This window comes from Durio zibethinus, chromosome 21, assembly GCF_047325235.1.
Source record: "Durio zibethinus cultivar Kanyao isolate XHJ-2024 chromosome 21, ASM4732523v1, whole genome shotgun sequence".
NCBI lineage: Eukaryota > Viridiplantae > Streptophyta > Magnoliopsida > Malvales > Malvaceae > Durio > Durio zibethinus.
Window position 1 is genome coordinate 12,565,956 of NC_143182.1, and position 21,421 is coordinate 12,587,376.

At 33.1% G+C, this 21,421-nt stretch overlaps 1 protein-coding gene across 6 annotated transcripts; it reads right to left on the bottom strand.

Moving 5' to 3' along the window:
* Positions 1–663: 663 nt before the first annotated feature.
* Positions 664–21,081, bottom strand: LOC111305662 (callose synthase 7-like). Of its 6 annotated transcripts, XM_089750778.1 has the most exons (38): positions 21,040–21,081; positions 20,461–20,930; positions 20,276–20,383; positions 19,657–19,746; positions 19,434–19,531; positions 19,145–19,280; positions 18,056–18,163; positions 17,887–17,963; positions 17,740–17,806; positions 16,286–16,426; positions 16,096–16,210; positions 15,525–15,856; positions 15,318–15,370; positions 15,140–15,200; positions 14,047–14,128; positions 13,888–13,937; positions 13,692–13,778; positions 13,487–13,591; positions 13,213–13,307; positions 13,043–13,124; positions 12,786–12,949; positions 12,523–12,646; positions 12,193–12,408; positions 11,955–12,106; positions 11,596–11,705; positions 11,420–11,518; positions 11,243–11,311; positions 10,973–11,114; positions 10,757–10,886; positions 5,529–5,651; positions 5,333–5,448; positions 5,121–5,204; positions 4,365–4,477; positions 4,064–4,293; positions 2,815–3,612; positions 2,633–2,683; positions 2,063–2,251; positions 664–1,120 (listed from the first exon to the last, which is right to left on the bottom strand). In XM_089750778.1, exons 2-38 carry the CDS (start codon positions 20,605–20,607, stop codon positions 884–886), a joined length of 5,181 nt encoding a protein of 1,726 aa, XP_089606904.1. In that variant the 5' UTR covers positions 20,608–20,930; positions 21,040–21,081; the 3' UTR covers positions 664–883. The 6 variants fall into 6 exon arrangements, with proteins under 6 accessions (XP_089606904.1, XP_022759116.2, XP_022759115.2 ...); XM_022903381.2 differs by lacking the exon at positions 21,040–21,081 and having other exon boundaries at positions 11,249–11,311; positions 20,461–20,986; XM_022903380.2 differs by lacking the exon at positions 21,040–21,081 and having other exon boundaries at positions 20,461–20,986.
* Between the last annotated feature and the right edge of the window lie 340 nt (positions 21,082–21,421).

Here is a 21,421-nt window from a genome sequence, read left to right on the forward strand (position 1 = left end):
GAGGGTTTTTTTTTTTCTATTGTTCTTTTAAGTTTTACTTTGTAATATAGAAAAATAGAAAAATTTAAAATTTAAAAAAATAAAAAAGATGAAAAATATAATTTTTCTATCAATGTATTTGGTTGGAGAATAAAAAATAAAAAAAAATGATGGACACTTACTCAATAATATAAAATTTATCAATATTTTTATTAAAAAATATTTATTTAGAAATATATATCAATTTTTTTTTTCAAATTTTGTATACTATTTTCAATTTTAGTTTTTCATTCAATCATTTCTAGTAAACCACTTAATTAATTTTATTTAAAAAATTTCATTTTAATCTTTTTCATAACATTCATAATATCTAAATTTTGAACCAAATTTTATTTTGATTTTTAATTTTTAAAAAATTTTAATTGCATTTCCAATTGCTTGAAATTATCTTTTTTTAATCATTTTATTTATAGTCACATCTAAATTGATGATAAAAATTAGTTATTACTATGTAAATGATGCAGTTAACATCTTATGTAACTTATGAAATGATGAAAATAAAATTTCAATTAAAATTTAAAGATCAAATATGCTATTATCTCACTTTTTTTTTATAATTCAAATATATTTTATAAAAACTTTGAACAAAATGTTCAATGTGATTATAATATTAATTAAAATACATTGACAAATACTAATTAAATTATAAATAAAAACAAGAATCAAATATCTAAGTTGATGTTTCACATAAACCATGATGGCAAACATCAATCAGGGACAATAAAAAAAATGCTGAAGGACGGTAGAAGGAGACACCCAAGGCACAGCTTGAGTATTCTCCAAAAGCATAATCAAACTGAAGAAACTTTGTAGGTCCTAACAAAAAACCCAGATGGCAGATAAATCAATGAGAGGAGGCTCTATCTTTCTTTCCAGCAAGAATCATAGATATATGGAGGCCTCTGCTGAATGCTTGATTAAAGAGAATTCGTGTTTGGAATTCGGACACGGATGGGAGCCATGATAAAATGGCAATGGGTGTGAAGAGCAGCAACCCCATTATGAAGTCGTATGCTCTGGCCAGCTCCTTTAATGGATCCCAGATTCGCTTATGTAAAAAGGGCCCGCAAGCTTGCCCAATCTAGGAAGAACAAGGAAAAGGAATGTGTTGGATTAGAGAATATATATGACCTTTAATTCCATGACATGAAATATCTACTCTTGGTGTTTGTCAGCTTATAGAATGCATAATCTTGTGCTTTGTCTAGGTAAAATATTTACATCACCACAGGGATTTTGAAGTAAATACAAATAGGTTTAAAAGAGTGGGGCTTTTAGTTAACAATGTTAAAATCTTTAGTGTTATCTGAAAGTTTAAGATATGTCCACTATTAAAAGTGTGAAAATTTTGGCACATAGAATCACCTGGCAATTTAAAACACGAGACGACACAAAAGTCATAAGAAAAAAAAAATACAAAAGTGATACCATTTAAAATTTTAATAAAAATCATATATGGGTTTAACAAAATGTCTAAAAACAAAAAATATATTTTGTGTTTTTCATGTCGACATGAATTACGACATTTAATTTTTATATAAAATATAACACGGATACACCATTTGCCAATGTTTTACATCATGAATACAACCAGAGATAGAAAATAGACTTTTACAAGATATACAAGAAAGACATACATAATAAATTAGAGAAACTTTGGGAAACCAAATAAAAAAAAACATGGTTCTCTTTCAAAGCATCATGGCAAGTAGATCATTTTTAGCAATTACCAAAATGCTTGTTTAGTGTGAAATATATTGGGTACACTCAAAGGATCATTATGTTTCCAAAGCACTTCAAATAAGAATGCAGTTAGTTTTGAAGATGAATATCAAACATATCTAGTAAATGTTTTGTTGGATATACGATGAACTTGAGATGAAAGTTTTCCTTCATCAGATTTGGCGAAAGGAAGTAGATGGTTAATTGGATAAGAAAGATTGCAGTTAATTTTAGCTATGCTCTATTGACAGAAAATGGCTTAAAAGAAAACTCAAAAATCATAAGATTTGAAAAAACTTACAAGAATGAAAGCCCATCCGGTGGGCATGAAGGCAAGGATAGATGCAAATAAATCTGACACGGTGAGGCCACATAGTTTGAATAAGAGGATCATGATTGCCAAGAAGAAAAGGAAAAGAAGCCCTTTAAGCATTCTGAGTGGTAGCTGCAGGTCCATATGAAACATCTGCAGTCTACGTACTGATACCATCTATAGTGATGCAGAGAACATATAAACAGAACAGCAAGTCAATTTTACACCTCTGTTAATAAATTTCAGCATAAAAAAAGGGGGAGGGGAATTTCTATTTCACCTGCTTTTCTCAACCAAAGAATAAATTCAATAACTAATGAATGAATAAAAAGAACATAAATAGACCAATGTGGAATAACATGTATAAAGTGAAGAAACGAATGTCTAATTCCTGCACACAAATTCAATTGCATATTGGAACATTGCTAACTATAACATGGAGGGAACAACTCTAAGCTACTATTAGAAAATTTTATTTTCATATTTTTAACATTCAAGCATTTCCATTAATCTAGAGGTCATAAGAGTTACTTCATAATTTCAATTTCATTTGCATACCTTTGGGATGATAAGTATTACTAAAACAGCACACCAAGAGAGTCCATAAACCTGGAAATAAAATACAGGTAATAAGCTTCTGGTGGTAAAACTAATCGGAGAGAGAGAGAGAAAGAACTGTAGACCTAAACGCACATTAATTTTGTAAGAAAAAACAGTATATAGTTTGCTAGCATATATACCAGCAAACTCCTGCTGTGATGGGCTATATCAAGGTGGTAGACTATTCCATACTGGTAGATGAAAAAACGAAGTGCAAGAAGAATCTCAAGCAGCCTTCCCCTTATGCTTGTGTATCTGAGATGCTCTTGTTCTTCATCCCACCATGACTCCCAACTTTTCTCAGGCTGGATACCAACACCACCATGAATTCCCATCCACCGCTTCCAATCTGTCCAATCATCCACTGTTTTTTGCCATTCAAAACCAGATGGATTAAATATAAAGGGAGAAAATAACCAAGATACAACCAGGAACCACATTGAGAAGGTGATGAACAAATAAAGACTTGAATTGCGATATGAATTCCCATAAACTTCATATATGACAAGCAGTAGACCCAGTTCCAACGCTTTCACAAAGTGACTTCGTGAGTACAGCCTATAGTTATCAGCAAACTTAGCATGTAGAACAACAAAACCACGCCCAGTAGCTCGATATTTAGAACCTCCATGCAAGATTGTTCTCCCAAAATAATGTGCTTTTGTTCCAAGCTGGAATGTAAAGAATATAGAAGCTAGCTGCAGTTGCATGATTATAAAATCACCAAAAGCAGTGCGGAACCCTTTCTCCAAGCCAATCTCCATTAACATGGGCAGTACCAATAACATTCCCATTTGAATGAAAGATTGTGTAACTAAAGCTGCTTCTAGGGTCTTGTTCTGTTTTATGCTTGGATTCTCTAGAATCTCTCTTTCCAGTCCACTCATAACCATGTACAAACGCCCATAAAGGAATATATACACAATAAGGACGGTAACCTGAATCATAATAGGGTCAAAATCACAACATGTATACCAAGTCTAAAAGAGTACAAGCAGGAAAACTGACAAAGCAGAGGTCAAATAACAAAACCATCCATCTGGCTTAGTATTATCCAGGTGCCTGCACTTATATGCAAATAATTCCAGATCACATTAAGTTAAAACTTTAAATCATATATGTTATATGGGAGAGTGAAGCAACTTCCCAAACAACTTTCCTACCACAGAAAAACTACAGCTTCAATATTAACCACAGCTAAACATCGAAAATTTTATATATAAATATATATATATATATATACATACATATATATATATTATGTGTGTGTGTGTGTGTATACCATCTAGTCACCTAAAGTTTTATGTAGTCTAAGTTTTGATTTTTGAAGTAGCTAAATTGATATAAACATAGAAAACCATATATATATATATATATAAGTATATATACCATGCTGTTAAAATAGAAGCCAACTGTTGTACAGTAGAATGATAGCATTCTGAAGAAGTCAAACCGACATCCAAGACGATATACATCTCGACTAAGTGTTTGTTCTCCATTTCCATTTGCAACTTTGGCCTCAAAAAGTGATATTTGATTCATCCCCACATCACGCCCCTTTCCAACTTGGATATATTCATGGTGTGTTACATACCCCCCACGAAGAGTTGAATTGAACCCTGAAGAGTTTTAAGCAATTAACCACTATATTAAATACATGATATTGTGTATATCAATCGTTGATGATTACCTGAAAATATGTCCTCGCTTAAGTTAATAGTTTTTGAAGCTTTGCTTATGCCACCCCTTGTTATGTGGAAGATTCTGTCAAATATATCAGGATGACCATAATGGAATCGCACCCTGCAAATATAATAATTTAAATAAACTACACTGGTTATGGTAGAAATGAGTCTGCTTATAGATAAAAAAGTTAAACATCTGTTTTGAATGACTACCAGTGTGTTTGAGTATTGGATTTCTATGAAAGCATAGATAGGAAATAGCCCTTTGTACCATTAAAAAGAAAAGGGAACAGCTCTTGAGAATGTATTGCTGAATGTAGAATCACTCAAAATAATCACTTGGGAGATTTTGTTTTTAAATATATGTCATATACTATAATGAAAAGAATCCTACTTATTACAAACTCTAGCTCAAATTGAGTTGGAAATACCTGGTTTGACTTGATGTATTTGCAGCCTAATCAAAGTTATGAAGGTCCATTTTACTGAATTTGTTTGTTAGATCCACTTTAATAGCATTTTGAAAGATTAATTTGAAAATTTGTGAGAGCCAATTTAGGAGGATTTATCTTATATGAAGGTTAATTAACAATATAACAAATGGCTATTTATCACTAGTATTGTGTGGTTTATTATAATAACATAAGCCACCATTTAAGTTCCTCTGGAACAAAGCTCAATTTCAATGAATATATTAATAGTATTTTATGCACAAAGTTTAACAAGCACTCAGTCAGTTATGATGATAACTTCAGGTTTACCTCAGAGGACTTGACAAAAAGCGTTGGCCTATAGTTACAAAACTGGTCTCTTGATTGGACATAAACCAAGCAAGTGAAGAAACGCTGCATAAGAGGAAAAATAATTTAGCAAAAATTATTTCAAATTATTCTGCAAATAACATTTTGCATATTGACTCTATTTATCACTACAAAGATCTGTTAAACTTATATAGAGAAGTGGTGATACTAACCTTCCTGTAAATACATGCTCCCTTAAACCTAATATTGTAGGCTTTTGCGCGCCATGGGTATGTGGGAACTCTTCCAATACATTTCTCATTTTAAAAGCCTCTTCAAAGTAATTGTCCTAAAAACAATGTGTTAAAGAAATACATATTACAAATTTAAAAAATGTGATTCCTTGAAAGACGGCAGAAAGGCAACAACCTGGTTCATGTCTATAGTCTGCAAGGCTTCTCCACGAGTAAATATAATGGCATGATTTTGATTTTCAGGTTTCCCTTCACCAATTTTTGTAGGAGGACCTGGAAGTTTTATACGGTATATTTCCTAGAAATACGTATGCAATACCAGGTTGTTGCAAGGAATTAGTAACTTAAGAAAATAGAAATAATAAGAATCTGGGAAAGACAGTTTTACCAGATTGACAATTGGAGTGTTAAGAAATGACATAAGCAATTGGAATTTCAAGTAATGCCATTAAAATCACAGTGCCAAGTAATGCCACAGTAACCTAGATACACACCTTAATATAACAACTGAAAGGGCATTCTTTTTTCAACATAATATTTGATGTGCCTACTTCTTACTTCTTGCCATCACTACTATAGAAACTGACTACAACAGATTCTAAGGGCTAGAAATAAAAATTTCACATGATGACACCAAGTCAACAATGAAACCTAACAATTTAGACAATGAATTTATTGCAGTTAGAATGTGTAGATGTCTTGTAGATTGCTTAAATCCATTTTTTCCAGAGTATGAGATAACTGTCTGATATGAGCCTTAACAGGTTTGCGTGTTACTTTTGGGATATTGCAAATGCAATATAAGACCTAGTAAGGATCAAGGAGAATGCACAGAACAATACACTTTCTTCTATTCTAAATCCAGTGGCATTTGCACTAATTTCTGGTCTTGACATATCTTTCTTTATTACGTTGCACTTTACTTTTTAGTTTCCCACTTTCCATTAGTACATATGGGAGAGAGTAAATAAAACTAGTATTTTATTAATGTGGAAATCTAATCTTCATTATTACTTGATTAGTTGACTTTATCTATTTTAGTTAAATCTCTTATTTTTAGAATAAGAAGTGATTTGGATAATTACACCAAATCCATTAGATATTTTTCTATTATGTGTAGAGAGTAAATTACTCCTTTAATTAGCTGTTTTAATGCATGAAAATCTTAGGTTTTAAGGCTGAGAATATTCAGTCTTTAGGCTATAAATTTTCATCCAATTCTAGCATTATAATAAGAAAAATATAGAAAAATAAAATAGTTTTATTCTAGAGATTTCTTCATAGTATCAAAGCATGATTTGAACCTTTGAAAAAATTTTCACTTGGAGTCCAACATGGCCAGTGCAAAGGAGAGCCTAGTGTTGGAGATTACCTTTAACCTTGGAGCTAGCGTTTCTCAATCATTGCAGAACATTACCACTCCTATTTGAACAGGTTCATTAGCACAAAAAGATAATTTTCTAAGTGCTTTAATTGTAAAACTAGAGAAATCAAATTCATGGATTGTGGATTCAAGAACTTCAGACCATATGACTAGAGATGCATTTGTATTTAGTAAATACAACCCATGTCATGAAAACTTTATAGTTTGAATTGTTGATGGGTCACTTTCAAAAGTAACCGGTACAGGTTATGTTATTATTTCTAAAGAGATAACACTTGATTCTGTTCTGTTTGTCTCAAATCTAAGTTGCAATCTACTGTCTATAAGCAAACTTACAAGAGACCTTAAGTGTGTTACTAAATTTCCTCCAAATATGAGTGAATTTCAAGATTTGGATTAGGGGAAGATGATTGGCAATGCTAAGATGTATGCAGAACTTTACATCCTAAGAGTTAATGATTCTGAAAGACAATATCAAAAGACCTCTTGTGTGGCTTCATTCTCAAGTAATAATAAAGATGGTACTATCATGTTGTGGCACTATCGATTAGGTATCCAAATTTTTTGTACTTCAAAAGATTGTTTCCCTCATTATTCAATCAAAATCCTAACAACTTTTAGTGTGAAGTCTACCAACTATCCAACCATGCTCATACCACATATCCTAATCAGCCTTACAAACCATCACATCCTTTTTTAATGATACTCAATGACATTTGGAGTTTGTTTCCCTCATTATTCAATCAAAATCCTAACAACTTTCAGTGTGAAGTCTGCCAACTATCCAACCATACTGGTACTACATATCCTAATCAGCCTTACAAGCCATCCCATTTTTTTTAATGATACTCAGTGATATTTGGGGTCCCTCCAGAGTAAATAACATTACTGGCTCCAAATGGTTTGTCACATTTATTGATGATCACACCAGGGTTACTTGGGTATTCTTAGAAATGAGCCAACTATTCCAAAACTTCAACAATATGATCCAAACTCAATTCAAAACCAAAATCCAAGTGTTGAGAACCAACAATGGAAGAGAGTACTACAATTCAATTCTTGGATCATATCTAATGAAGCATGGTATGATTCATCAAAACTCATGTGACGACACTTATCAATAGAATGATATTGCTAAAAGAAAGAATCGACATTTGTTGCAAGTTGCAAGATCCCTAATAATAGCTGCCCATGTACCTAAGCATTTTTAGGGTGAAGCTGTTCTTACTGCTATATATCTTATAAACAGAATGCCTTCTCGAGTCCTGAAATTTCAAAGCCCTTAAGAATCCTTTCTCAGTTATTATCCTCACCTTCGAATCATCTTGTCTATTCTTATTAAAGTGTTTGGATGCATTGCATTTGTTCTTACCAGCCAACATAACCAAAGCAAATTAGATCCCAAATCCATCAAATGCATATTTCTCGGATACTCCCCAAATTAAAAAGGATACAAGTGTTACTAACCAGTAACAATGAAATTTTACCATTCCATGAATGTTACCTTTTTTGAAAATCAACCTTACTTTCCTAAAACTGCCATTCAAGGGGAGAATCCAATCACACGGAAATATCAGCTTTGGGAAGATCCTATTTTCGAACCACCAAACACTTCTCAGACTCCCCTTAACACCAAAACATCAAATCAAATCCTCCAACTCCCTTTCAAGTCCAAAACATCCAACCAAATCCTCTAAGCTCGAAGTCTACACAAGGGAAAACAAACAAAGAATTGATTGTCTATTCAAGAAGACAAAAAACTCAGTAGGATATAGGAGAATGTACACCTTCAAAGCAAAACCAAGAATCTAAATCGATTCCAGATATATTTGAAACCAACACAAGTAACACTCTTACTGAATATGATTCAATTGAATCTTTTGATGAGCTTGATCAACCGATTGCTCTAAGGAAATGTGTGAGATCATGTACTCAACACCCAATCTGTAATGTGGTTTCTTATGAAGGTTTATCACCCAGTTATTAGGCTTTTGTTACCACACTAAACAATATGCAGATTCCCAATAATATTCATGAAGCACTCATGCAACCAAAATGGGAGATGGCTGTTTTTGAAAAAATCAAGGCCCTAGAAAAGAACAAAAGGATTTACTCAATCTTATGGTGTTGACTATGAGGAGACATTTGCACCGGTTGCTAAACTTAATTCAATCCGGATGTTATTATCATTGGCAACAAATCTAGATTGGCCTTTCCACAAACTAGATGTCAAAAATACATTTCTTAATGGCGACCTAGAAGAAGAAGTTTACATGGAAATCCCTCGAGGATTCAAAAACCAGGACAATTCTGGCAAAGTATGTAAGCTTCAAAAGTCTTTATATGGTCTCAAACAATCCCAATGTGCATGGTTTGATAGACTAACAAAAGTGGTAAAGAAGTATGGTTTTTCACAATGCCAGAACGATCACACCATGTTTATTAAACATTCAGCTAAAGGAAAAATAGCCATTCTTATTGTCTATGTGGATGACATTATTCTTATTAAAGATTGTGGAAGAAATTAGCAACCTAAAGAACCTCCTAGCCAAAGAATTTGAAATCAAAGATTTGGGACACCTTAAATATATTCTTGGCATGGAGGTAGCTTGCTAAAGGAATGGCATCTCTGGTTCACAACATAAGTATGTCCTAGACTCACCAAAGGAAACTGGAATGCTTAGATGCAAACTTGCCGACACCCTTATGGACACAATGAATAAGGTAGGAATGGAAGAAGGAAGTCCACTAACAGATAAGGGCAAATATCAAAGACTTGTTGGAAAACTCATCTACCTCTCTCATACAAGACTAGATATCGGTTTTTCAGTTAGCATAGTAAGCGGATTCATGAACAACTCATCCGAGGAACACTTGAGGGCTGTGTATCAAATCTTATAATACCTAAAAAAGAGTTCTGGCAAAGGGTTATCATGCCAAAATGTTGAAATTTACACTGATGCTAATTGGGTTGGATCCGATATTGACCGAAGATCAACTACTGGTTATTGTACCTATGTGTGGGGAAATTTGGTTACTTGGTGAAGCAAGAAGCAATCTGTGGTGGATAGAAGTAGCGCAAAAGTTGAGTTTAGAGCCATGTTCCATGTCATATGTGAGGGAATTTGGCTAAAAAGGTTGCTACAGGAGTTAAAGATCTTTGTAAAAGAATCCATGAAGATATTCTGTGACAACAAAACTGCCATTAGTATAGCAAAGAATCCTGTTCGTCATGACATGACTAAACATGTAGAGATTGATCGTCACTTCATCAAAGAGAAGATAGAGGAAGGAATTGTTAGATTAGTTTATACTCTCACATCCCTCTAAACTGCAAACATACTTAATAAAGCTCTCTTTCTCAAAACAACTTTGAGAATCTAAAGTCCCAGCTACGCATGATTAACATCTACCACCTAGCTTGAGGGGGAGTGTGGAAATCTAATCTTCATTATTAGTTGATTAGTTGACTTTATCTATTTAAGTTAAGTCTCTTATTTTTAGAATAAGAAGTGATTTGGGTAATTACACCAAATCCATTAGATATTTTCTTATTATGTGTAGAGAAGTAAATTACTCATTTGATTAGCTGTTTTAATGCATGAAAATCTTGGGTTTTAAGGCTGAGAATATTCAGTCTTTAGCCTATATATTTTCATGCAATTCTAGCATTGTAATAAGAAAAATATAGAAAAATAAAATAGTTTTATTCTGGAGATTTCTTCAATGAGGAAAGCTTAAACATATTTCCATAGCTGTAATTTATAAGTATTAATTCATATACAAAATTTATAAGCATTAACTTTGTATGCATAATTATAGAGGATCACAAACAGGAAATATATTCACTCACTCCAACAGCAATCATATTTATACAATCTTCAGAGAAACCATATTAGGCCCATGATTATTATAAATGGGTGAGGATTGCCAGATTCCAAACAGCAGAAACATTCAAAATCAAGTATTCTAAACAAAATTCCTAAAGAAAATTAATTTCATATCAAACTGGCACTTACTCTTTCACGATTATTGATTGTATCACCCTTGAGAAGAACAGAGTAATAAACTTTCTGAGTTTTTCCCTCAGTTTTTTCCTTCACAGTCTCATCTATTTCATCAATATAAGCAACACGCAGTGATGGATACCTGTAGTATTTTAAAAGTAATGGAATCAGTGGTGGGTTTACACAGAGAAATTTAGTCCTATGACTGCATTCTGCAATATAGCTTACATTAGCATGAGATTTAGAATATCCTCTTGACGAGGATCATTTGAACTTTTGAGGGCTCCATATATCTGACAAGAAACAACATAGGTGAACTTCAAATCAGGTAATGCTTTCTCTCGAATACCATCCTGCTCGTTTAAAATAGCTGCAGAGGAAGTGAGTAATAAAGTTAATAAATATATGGCACAACATTTAGCTTAACTGAAAGACATAAAATGCAACACTGGAGATGATATTTAGAATTTTCATCTTAAGTCTAAGAAAACCATAAACCATTACAATCAGCGGATTCCATGGAGCACTGAACTTCTAGAGCCTTCTTGTAGTACATCATCCCTCGCACTGGTAGAAAACACATAGGAAAAAATAGCTGTGTCAAACACCTATAACTAACTATTACAATTTAAGTTATTTAATGGCAGATTGCTAACTGATCGCCATCAACCAGACCTGATCTAGAGAGTGTCTGTCCTCTGTAACTCACCCACTTACGAATATCCTCCTCATTAGGTTTGTAATTCATACGCTCCAGGAAATTGGTCCATTCATCTAATTTGCATACATTGCTATATTAATTCATGTTTTTCCAAATAAAAAACAGTAACAGTATTGTATAAAGTACTCACCTGGATATATCATCTTCAGGTAAAATAAAATTGATACCCCATCCTCATTTTCTTTATTAAGTTCTTTATCAGAGTAAAGAACATCTTCTTTGTAATGCGGAGTCAAAACACTAACATAATAAATTGAGAGAAATAAATTTATGTTAGAGTTTCTAAAAGGAACTACTTAACAGCCATATCTTTCCCAACTACCAGCTCATGGTATCTAGAATTAACTTGTGTAGAGCTACCCTGGAAACTTCAACCAATTATGAAGCAAGAATTGTAGATTCACATTTCAATTGATCAAAGAAACTTCTAGTGGAGGCTACCACAAGTGATTTCTAATATAACAGTCTCAAAATTGCCCAGTTACTGACCTGAAGGAACGCATGTTACTGACTTTTGGTGCACGTCGCATATTCATAAATAAGGAGTTGGCAAAGAAAGTGATTCGACGACGAGCCTCTGAATTCTGAGGCACATCTGTAGCAGATTCCTTGACAGTCAAAAGCAAATGAAGCCTATTGACCTGGTGAAATTTTAGAATTTGATAAGAAAAGGATCTCTGTTTGAAATATGTGAAAATGATAAACTAAAAAAAAGGTGTTTCAGTGCCTTTTCACTCCAGAATTTGTTTTTTGCATCAATAGTATGTATCTTTTTAAATCTTTGCTTTTTTTTGTACTTCTGAGAGATTTGATCACGTTTCTGATCTCTTCTTGGAGTAGATTTATCATCAATCATAACATCAAGCATTATACTCTCCATAACATCATGGAGGGCAATGGTTATTTGAGCCTTGAATACTTTATCATTCTCATAATCAACCATCTGTGACATAACAACTCAAGAAAGAGATGCTTAATTGCCTACCACCAAGAGTAAGTGTGGGGTTAGAAAAACGGAAGGATAAGAAAGGAAATGCAAAATAAGGTCAATTATTACCAAGATCTTTAGGAGCTGCTCCAACTTTACAGCAAGTAAGGGCATACCACTCATGTTGAAGTTTTGCAAAAAAATTTTGCTTTTTAAACTTTCAGTGACTGCATCATAGATCTCCTCTACAATCCTAGCACAGAAAAAGAAAATAGGAGAACACACAGATCATTAATTTTTACAAAACAGAGTACTGTATTCTTAACCGGCTAGATGCCATTTAGCATTATGTCTGGAAATTCAAGCAGGTGGTACAAATGCTTCTGCCTTACTTCCTGTCATCTTCATCTTCTAGAAGGCAATATATAAGATGTCTGAGCGTGTAATAACAATCTAGAATGGCTGAATTGATATATTTATCACTCCCAATAATCTTTTTTAACTCAGCATCGTCCTTCCCCTTAAACTCTTTTGCCACGTTTAATGCGGCAGGAATCTGTCACACATAGATAGTGAAAATATGTGAACAAAGACTTGGCAATTGCAGTAAATGTAATGGTAAACAACAGAAACACTCAAGAATCTTTACCTTACTGGCTAGCAAGAAGAGTGGCCACTGAACCATAGACTCATCACTCAAAGGCGATGGTAAAAGCAGCAAATCTCTGTCCCTGGAGGGGAGAAGAAAGCAGAGTAATGTTTCAAAGTATCCATGTATGTCTGTCTTATAATATAAAATCTACAGGAAGAACCTCTAACCTATTGCTAATCAGATCCTCCATTCGCATGGAATTTATGAACTCATTCCACATCCGAGAAAACTTTTTCATGTTCTTTGGTTCTTTTGAAGTACGCTGGGAAATTAATAATATTTATGTTTAGCCCAAAGAAAAAGATAAGGTTGAAAGTCATCTCTACATAAATTGATGAAAAGCACGCCACACATCATCTAAATTTTCTTTAAATGTTGAATAAAGTACTAGAACTCCAAAATTTTAAGATTCATTGTGCAGACAAGCTAGAATAGCACTACCCAGTCTTTTGTCTTTGCATCGGAGCCTGATGGTGACACAAAACAGCGGTCAAAAGCTGAAGGCATAGAATCAAATCTGGACTGCAACATCCCAATCGTTCGAATCTGAGGAATGATTGGAAGAAAGGATGAAACAAACTTCAGTTTCTTTGACATAAATCAAAACAGGTTTCCATGACAGGGTGTGAATGAAGTGTCCTCATACCTCACCCAAGTGTCTGAAGGCTCCTAGAACGCCACCTAATAGAGTAGAAAACATGGTGTACCATATTTGAACATCCATGAAATAAACCTACCACAGAAGTGCTACCTTAGATAATGGTACAAGTTACAGGGCAGACGTAAGAATCTAGACTATGGTATAAAATTTGTCACACCAAAGTTCTTAAAAGCTTACTTACTAGGACAATTGGAGCCCATATTGCAATAATGACTCCCATATTGTGCTTTACTATATAAGTTAGAGGATGTGAATTAGTGTGGGTGGAAGTAAAAATTAAAAGATTTTGATGCCATCACAACGTGAAAACAAAATATAATAAGGAAGAGTAATATATTACCAATTGGAAAAAACTTATGCAACAGGTACTCAGCAACATCTATCTTCATAATTACCTTCGTTGGTTGAACAAGTGGCAGTATCTATTGACACAAGAAGTGAAAAAGTTGTCAGCAACTATCAGAGTTTTACAAATGCTTGAAGAAAACAACCCATTTAAATAATTTGATGGAAATGTTTGCAAGATAAATAATTTGCAATTTAGAGCCAATGAATATGTTCTCACTGGTTGGCACATATGGTTACCATAGAAATTAGCAATGTAGTTCTGGTCATGCAAAAACTAAAGAAAGTTTGAGAAATTGTCTTCAACTCCAATAATTACCATCATATTTAACAACTTTATTCTTTGGTACATCAAGTCAGATAAGAAGATACTTTAACACATAAATTGAAACTGAGGGATAAAACATTACGAAAGTAGCCAAAAAGTTTCAGCAAGAAATGGTCAAACCAAGGCTGTTAAAACCCTCAGAATTGGTCTCACTGTACAGCAGTTGGTTCTCAAGAGTGACTCATATCTTGGAACCAAAAATGACTTGGAACAGACCTGATAAATCTCTTTGTCATCAAGTAACCTGATAAGGGCACATGGTATCACATTTTCCTGAGTCTTTACTCTATTGTCTACAGTCAATGGGAACACCTTTACAGAAAAAGTTATGCAGCATTTTCTGGTAATGATTCCATTTTTAAAACTGAAAATACAGAACAAATAACAAAAAAGAAATGAAGAAATCACCACTCCATTCAGATTTCAAGCATTATATGACTAGGTGCAATTGGCAGGACTCATTCATGCAAGATTTACCACTATACAAAGCATTATTCTGGTGAAGATTAGCTGAATCAAATTAAAACTTTTTTTGATGTAATTTTAAATCCAAATGGATAAGAATTTTTATCTCTAAATATGTTGCATGGGCACTTTAAAGTGTGAAGTAGCAATATAAGACAAACCACAATATACCGCTTCCTACAGTGAGAGATGTATGTATGTGTCCATTGAAGCAAATGAACCATTAATTTTAAGAAATTGAATATTGAGTATTCTGACTATGAAAAGATAAGCATTAAAATAAAGGATAAATCACCTCAACATAGTAACTGAATGCTAGCTTGACACTTAGCACCAATATCCAAAATATTGTATATCTGAGAGTAAAGAAATGCCATTCACTTAATCCATGATGTTAAAATCTTAGCACAATGGGAATAGCTTAAAACATGACTAGGGAAAAAAAGCCCAATGAAAAATTTTTTTTCTCTTACTTTAGAATTGAAAAGATTCCCACATGCATGCCTCTTCCAACATAAAGTTTTGGCTGCAGCAAAGAAAATACTATATAGATAACTTGAATAATTAAATTCAGAAAATAACCAATGAATATGAGGGAAAACGACTAATGATGCCCGCACAGAAGAAAACAAGAAAGAATAATAATAATGATAAAAAGAAATAATGCTAGATATACTTACCTGAGCCCACCACATAACAATATTAATTATTGGCCGATTTGATAGCTCCATTTTTTCCCTCAACGGTGGAAGCAAGAATAGTATAATAGCCAGTACATCAGGTATCAAATAAAGTACAACAAGATAATTATACAATGACTGATTATATGAATCCCCGGCCCAGCGGCTAAGGAACTTCATCAGTCCTGTCGGATTCTTCACAGAAGTGGAATATCCTACCAGCAAAACTACTACCCAGATAGATGCCGCAGCCAATCTCAGAATATAGCGCAATAGTTGCATAAGTTCAGAGCTCCTCCAAGCATGGATGCTGAGAATTATGTCCAGAATAGCTGCATAAATTTTTCATGGCAAAGATGAAAAATATTTAAATTCACTCTATCAATGCTAAATAGCATGCAATTAAAATTGAGTATATCTGACACTTGAATCTGTAATTGAATTCCTATATTAAGACATAAAGCTATAGCCACAAAAGAGTAGAAACATTTTCCATAATATGGTTGTCAATTTGACAACTATGAGATTGCTTTCACAAGAAGAGAATATTAATAAAAAGCACCAGTAGTACCTTGCAAGAAACTAAGAATAGCATAAGTAATGAAAATGCTCAATACTCTTCTCAAGACATCTTCATTGTTAGCAACACTAGATCCAGAATGCGCCCATGCAACAATTATCATAGCCTGAAAAAAAAAAAGCATCTATGGCATTAATTTCTGGGTCAAATACTAAAGCACTAGGTTAAAAGGTAAGGTCACCTGCAAAGCCATTATGAAGAATATCCACATTCGGTTGAAACTTCTATAAAGCTGCCAAAATGTGCGGACTTCAACAAAATTAATTTTTGGCTTCCTCCTTCCAACAATGCATCGGTTTCCAAAAATAAATTGGTTCAGAATCTGCATGGAATATATGAGCATGAACTCAAGTCATAGATAAAAGAACCAAACTAAAAGAGCCAATAGAGCTCAATATATCAATAAAGGAATTGTTTTGCCTCATTAAGAGGAAGGCTGAATCATATGCCTCACAAGTGACAAATTAACGTTGTTTAGAAATTTAAAAAACTGCAAAGTTTATATTTGTAGCATTGACAAACATAAGTAATTTAGTACATTCATTTCACATGAAACCTTATCAACTGCTAAGGAAAATATTTATGATGTTCTCCTCGCATTCATCTTCATAGATGTACAAAGACACTAGCGCTAGATTACAAGAAAAACTTTAGCTTTTGTTTCCTTTTCAATCACTCAAGCCAAAATTGCTCAAAACCAATAAGTTACACTCTCTTATTTTAGTTCTTTTAATTTGCAATGCAAAACTTAAATTAACTCATTATGTGTTCCATATGTAGTTTCTCTGACATTGTTACATTATTTAAGTTTCAAAATTTTGAGAAAAAAAAAAAAACTGTCAGATGGCTTAAATATACACTCTGTTATAAGAGACAAGCATTGCCCGCACACCGGTAATAATGAAGTTTCAGTAATTCGGGGACGATGAATCAACTAGAGGGGGACAGTACTCCATGCAGATAGGCTACAAAAATTCCTAAGAAGGCTTATGTTGAACAGTGATGCCATATATTATAAAGCATAACATAATCATTCATATTTTCTTTGAGATGTTATTAATGTTGGAACTGTTTATTATGCTGTTTTATGTTTGTTCTCAATGATACTTGCTTTTTCATGGTCAATGATTTATTTACTCTCATTAGTTAAAGCAAAGAATATGCCTTGTGGGTTAGATGTTTGTTTTTATCCTTTGATGAGAAAGGTAAAAATTTTGTTAGTGTTGGCTATTACATGGTGTATTATATTCATATATTGCAAGGATGGTAAATCATTGTTTTTGACTTTCTTTTTTCCAACCATTTTCTTGGTTTCCAATAAAATCTTATTGCTCTAACCAAAAAAAAAAAAACAAATCATAAGCCTTCAAATATTCCATAATGCCATAATACAGATTGTGTCTATCCATCCCTCCTCCAAAAGAAATGAATATGGAGTACGCTTTCTGAACCTAAGGTCTACTGTAAACTTATACCATGTATTTGTTTTATATGCTTTATAAGTGATTCATTGAACGGTGAAACCATATAACTATGAATATTTCTTTTAGGAGATGTTAAATACACTTGGCATATACATATAGATAAAATAACTATATACTTTGGGCTAAAATTTTAGATGACACAGAAGGTTACCTTATCTGCAGGTGGCAATGGCATCCCTTCTTTTTGCTTATGTAGCTCAGAAGAACACTTTTTAGACCTAGACAAAGGCATATTTACACATCAAATATATATTTGACTAGTGTAAAGTAAAAAAGCATCAATAATCAGAAAGCTTACCAAAAGCACTCATTTAGATCATCATAGTTGCTCCATAGAGAATGGCTTGCTTTGCCTCCTTTATTTTTTTCAGCTTCCTTTCTCACCAAATAATAACAAAATTTTAGGTAGGAAGTTTCAAATAGATAGGAACAAAACAATGTGTGTAATGCAATAAAATCAATATTACCTCAAGTAGGATCTGGTAAATAGGTTTTATAACAGTACTTAAAAAACTGTCAGCTGGTTTTTGGATTGTGTCAGTGCTAGATAAAACTTGATGAACATCATTTGCCATCTTGTATGATCATGAAACAGGGAAAAGAACTGAAGGTTACATTTAGAAGGGAGAAAACAAGAAGAAAAAAAATAGGGGGTGGAAGACATAACATGGAAGATGAACAAAATCAATCAACTGATGAATGTGAAATCCAGGATGCATGCTTACATTACATAACTTACATAATCTTCTGAGACTCAATTACCAACTTCTCAACAAAATAATTTAGAATCACTATCCACAAGGCAAAAGTGCAAGTACATTAATATTCTCCAGAAATGACCAACATAACATGATCAAATTTTTATGTGCAGTAACATATTTATTATGATGATCAAGCAAATGCAGAAATTTTAAGAATTATTTTCTGAATGAAGGGTAGAATTTTAAGAATTATTTCCTCAATGAAGGGTAGAATTTCCATTATCCACTTAAAGCAAAAGCTGCGGGAGAGTGCAAATGTCTGATAAGAGCAATCTCTCAAAATCTTACTTGTCTGATTTATGCCCATTATAGTCTCTTATTCTACGTGAGATGTATGCACATGCATGCAGTTAAATGGAATCACAGCTAAGTTGGATATGTTGACTAATGACAGGAACGTCGATAATCATGGGCTTCTACCTTTTTTTTTCCCTATATTTATCTAACATATAAATGACAAAGTTTGAATCCATAACTAAGGGCCTTTCTCCCTATGTAATAATAATTCATGAAATTTGCACCAGACAGTTGTGAATACATGCTATGGCCATAGGCTGTAGATATAGCATGACTCCCATTGTCATAAAATTTGAAGCGACTGAAATTATCACTGCAACTGTACAAGAACTATTACCGATGACTCGGATCTATATGATATAAAAATTCTTGACGGTAATTATAGACACTAGCTATTGCCTCAATAACATGGAAAATGTTGAACAGATACTAGCACCAGCTGCAATTAAAGAATTTCTAACTCATTGAGAGTGATTCATTGAAATTAAAGAAACATACTTTATGGAAGATGTAACAAATGCATTCAGGCATGAATCTAATATTTGAAGCTTCACCCCATATGAGAAGATAGAGTGCAATGTAGATGAGATGTAGCTGTTGCTTTTGCTTTGCTTCTGTATACCTTTCATGATTCCTTCATAGCAGAAAGTTCATTAAGGGAGACGAAAAAAAAAAAAGAAATCCAGTGTGATCAATATGCAATATGGGGTCTAATACTGCTTTAAATTTTTAATAAATGCCTAAAAATTTTTTTTTGTTAATAATCTAAAATGACAAGATACATTACCTTATATGTGATTGAAGATGCATATATTTACACCATAATTCATAATTGTTGAAAAAATCATTTTTCAATCGCTCTATGCTCTTTGTAGTTGCTGCAATCTATAACAAACGCTTAATCAATCTTCAATACATGATGGTATTAAGATGAAAATCAACGCCGAAATTAAATCAAACTAAACAAAGTTATGAGATTTGAAAGGAAAGAATGATGGAACTTTATGCACCTCATCATTATCTCTGAGATTCTTCCTCCTTGTATAAATATTGGCCAGTAGCAATATTAAGTGCTCCCTCTGATTTGCTGCATTCGCTTTCTTCAATATCCCAAAAGTTATGAGAAAAGTCATGTAAGCATAATGAATCAAAGAATCATTATGCACAATCAAGCCCTGTGCCCCAACCCCTCTCCTCTCCCTCCCCCCCCCCCCCCCCAAAAAAAAAAAAAAGAAAAAAAAAAAGCCCTCCCTCACTAAAAAAGTTTCTGTTCTCCTAGAAATTTGATCTTGCGTAACTCAACTTGAATTCTTTATATAAAGTATAAATAAAAGGTAATGACATTGATAATGCCATTTAAAATATAGATATATACACTGAACCCAAGAGCTATTTCAGTGGTTAGAACTTGAGATTCCAACTTGGAGTTCTCGAATCCCGCCACGAAAATAATGGGTTTTGGTGATATGGTAGGGACGCCTCTCATTGTGTAGTTCGAGACCAATGATCTCATTACATACCAATATATATACACACATTATCAGTGTTACTAAATAGGCTACACAGCTGGAAAGATGAAGCAAATGAAATGTAACCAAAAAAAAGGAGAAAAAGAAATGGAGGGAATACCTGAAATCCAAAAAGAGAAGAAAGCCAATTAAAAATGCCTTTTTCAACAACACCTTCAATGATTGGAAGATTCTCCATTTGACTAACAGCTTCAACAGCAACCTTAATCTATAGAACCACAAGGGGTAAGATTAAAAATGTTCAAAAATCAAAGGTATTAACGATAAGCAGAAAAGAACCAGAACCTCAGGAAGCTTCATAATTGGTGAATCATCAAATGGAAGAATGTTATAATCTTCATTCTTCGGTTCCTTAGACCAGATCAACCTCGCAAACGGCGGCAGCGGAGGCGGCGGCGGCGGCTGCCTCTTGGTGCCGCTGGTACTGGCCATGGTTGTAGAGCGCAATGAAGAGTGATGATGATCAAGATCATTGTGGTATACTGATATATATGAATTGAAGAGAATTTTGGAGAGTATGGTTCGGGGTTTGGTTTGTTTGCTTTAGTATTGAGAGATTCTTGAATGAGCAAATCAGAGAAGAAAATGCCTTGAAGAAGGCTTTGCCTTTTCCATTTGTTCTTCTTGTCTTTGATGCTTTAGGATTTGGATTTGGAATTTGAATCGGAAGGAGAAGGATAACAACTCCTTTTTCTGTTTTCTTCCCACTAAAATTCGTTGGTGGGGACTGGGGAAACTTCTTCGAGGGTTAAAGGCTGACAATTGTAAAGGAAGATGAACAAATAAATAATATAATAATAAATCTTTCAACAAATAATAATATAATAGTAATAATAATTGTTAAATAAAGAGAAAGGAAGATACCTTAATTTTCATTTTCTTTTTTTTTTTTTTAAAGTGGATTTTGATATAGATAAAATAATACAGTAATAGAAATTAGAAGAGCTTTTGTTTTATCAATTATCCATATAAAAATAGGAGACATTTTTATTCAAATGTTTTTAAATCACTAAATGTGTTCCAATAAACACAAAAAAAAGTTATATTATAATTTTTTGACAAATCTTTTAGCAAAATTTTTGGAGGAAATTGTATTTCTTAATAGAGAATAATTTTTTTAACTCTTATTTATTTAATTAGAAGTGTTTTTCAACAAATAATTTATTTCATATGATTTTAAATTTTACAAAATACCAAAACTGCTTATATTTTCACAAATCCAAATATTTTCCAAAATCTCCCGTCA

What these genes read in the sequence shown, in the direction of transcription:
- LOC111305662 (XM_089750778.1), bottom strand. Translation starts at nt 20,607, where the DNA reads ATGGCCAGTACCAGCGGCACCAAGAGGCAGCCGCCGCCGCCGCCTCCG. An exon ending in CATTCAGTTACTATGTTGAG is followed by an intron (nt 14,129 to 15,139) that starts GTGATTTATCCT and finishes TTGTGTCAATAG; the next exon opens with ATACTGCCACTTGTTCAACC. An exon ending in ACAAATTCTGGAGTGAAAAG is followed by an intron (nt 12,107 to 12,192) that starts GCACTGAAACAC and finishes AAATTTCACCAG; the next exon opens with GTCAATAGGCTTCATTTGCT.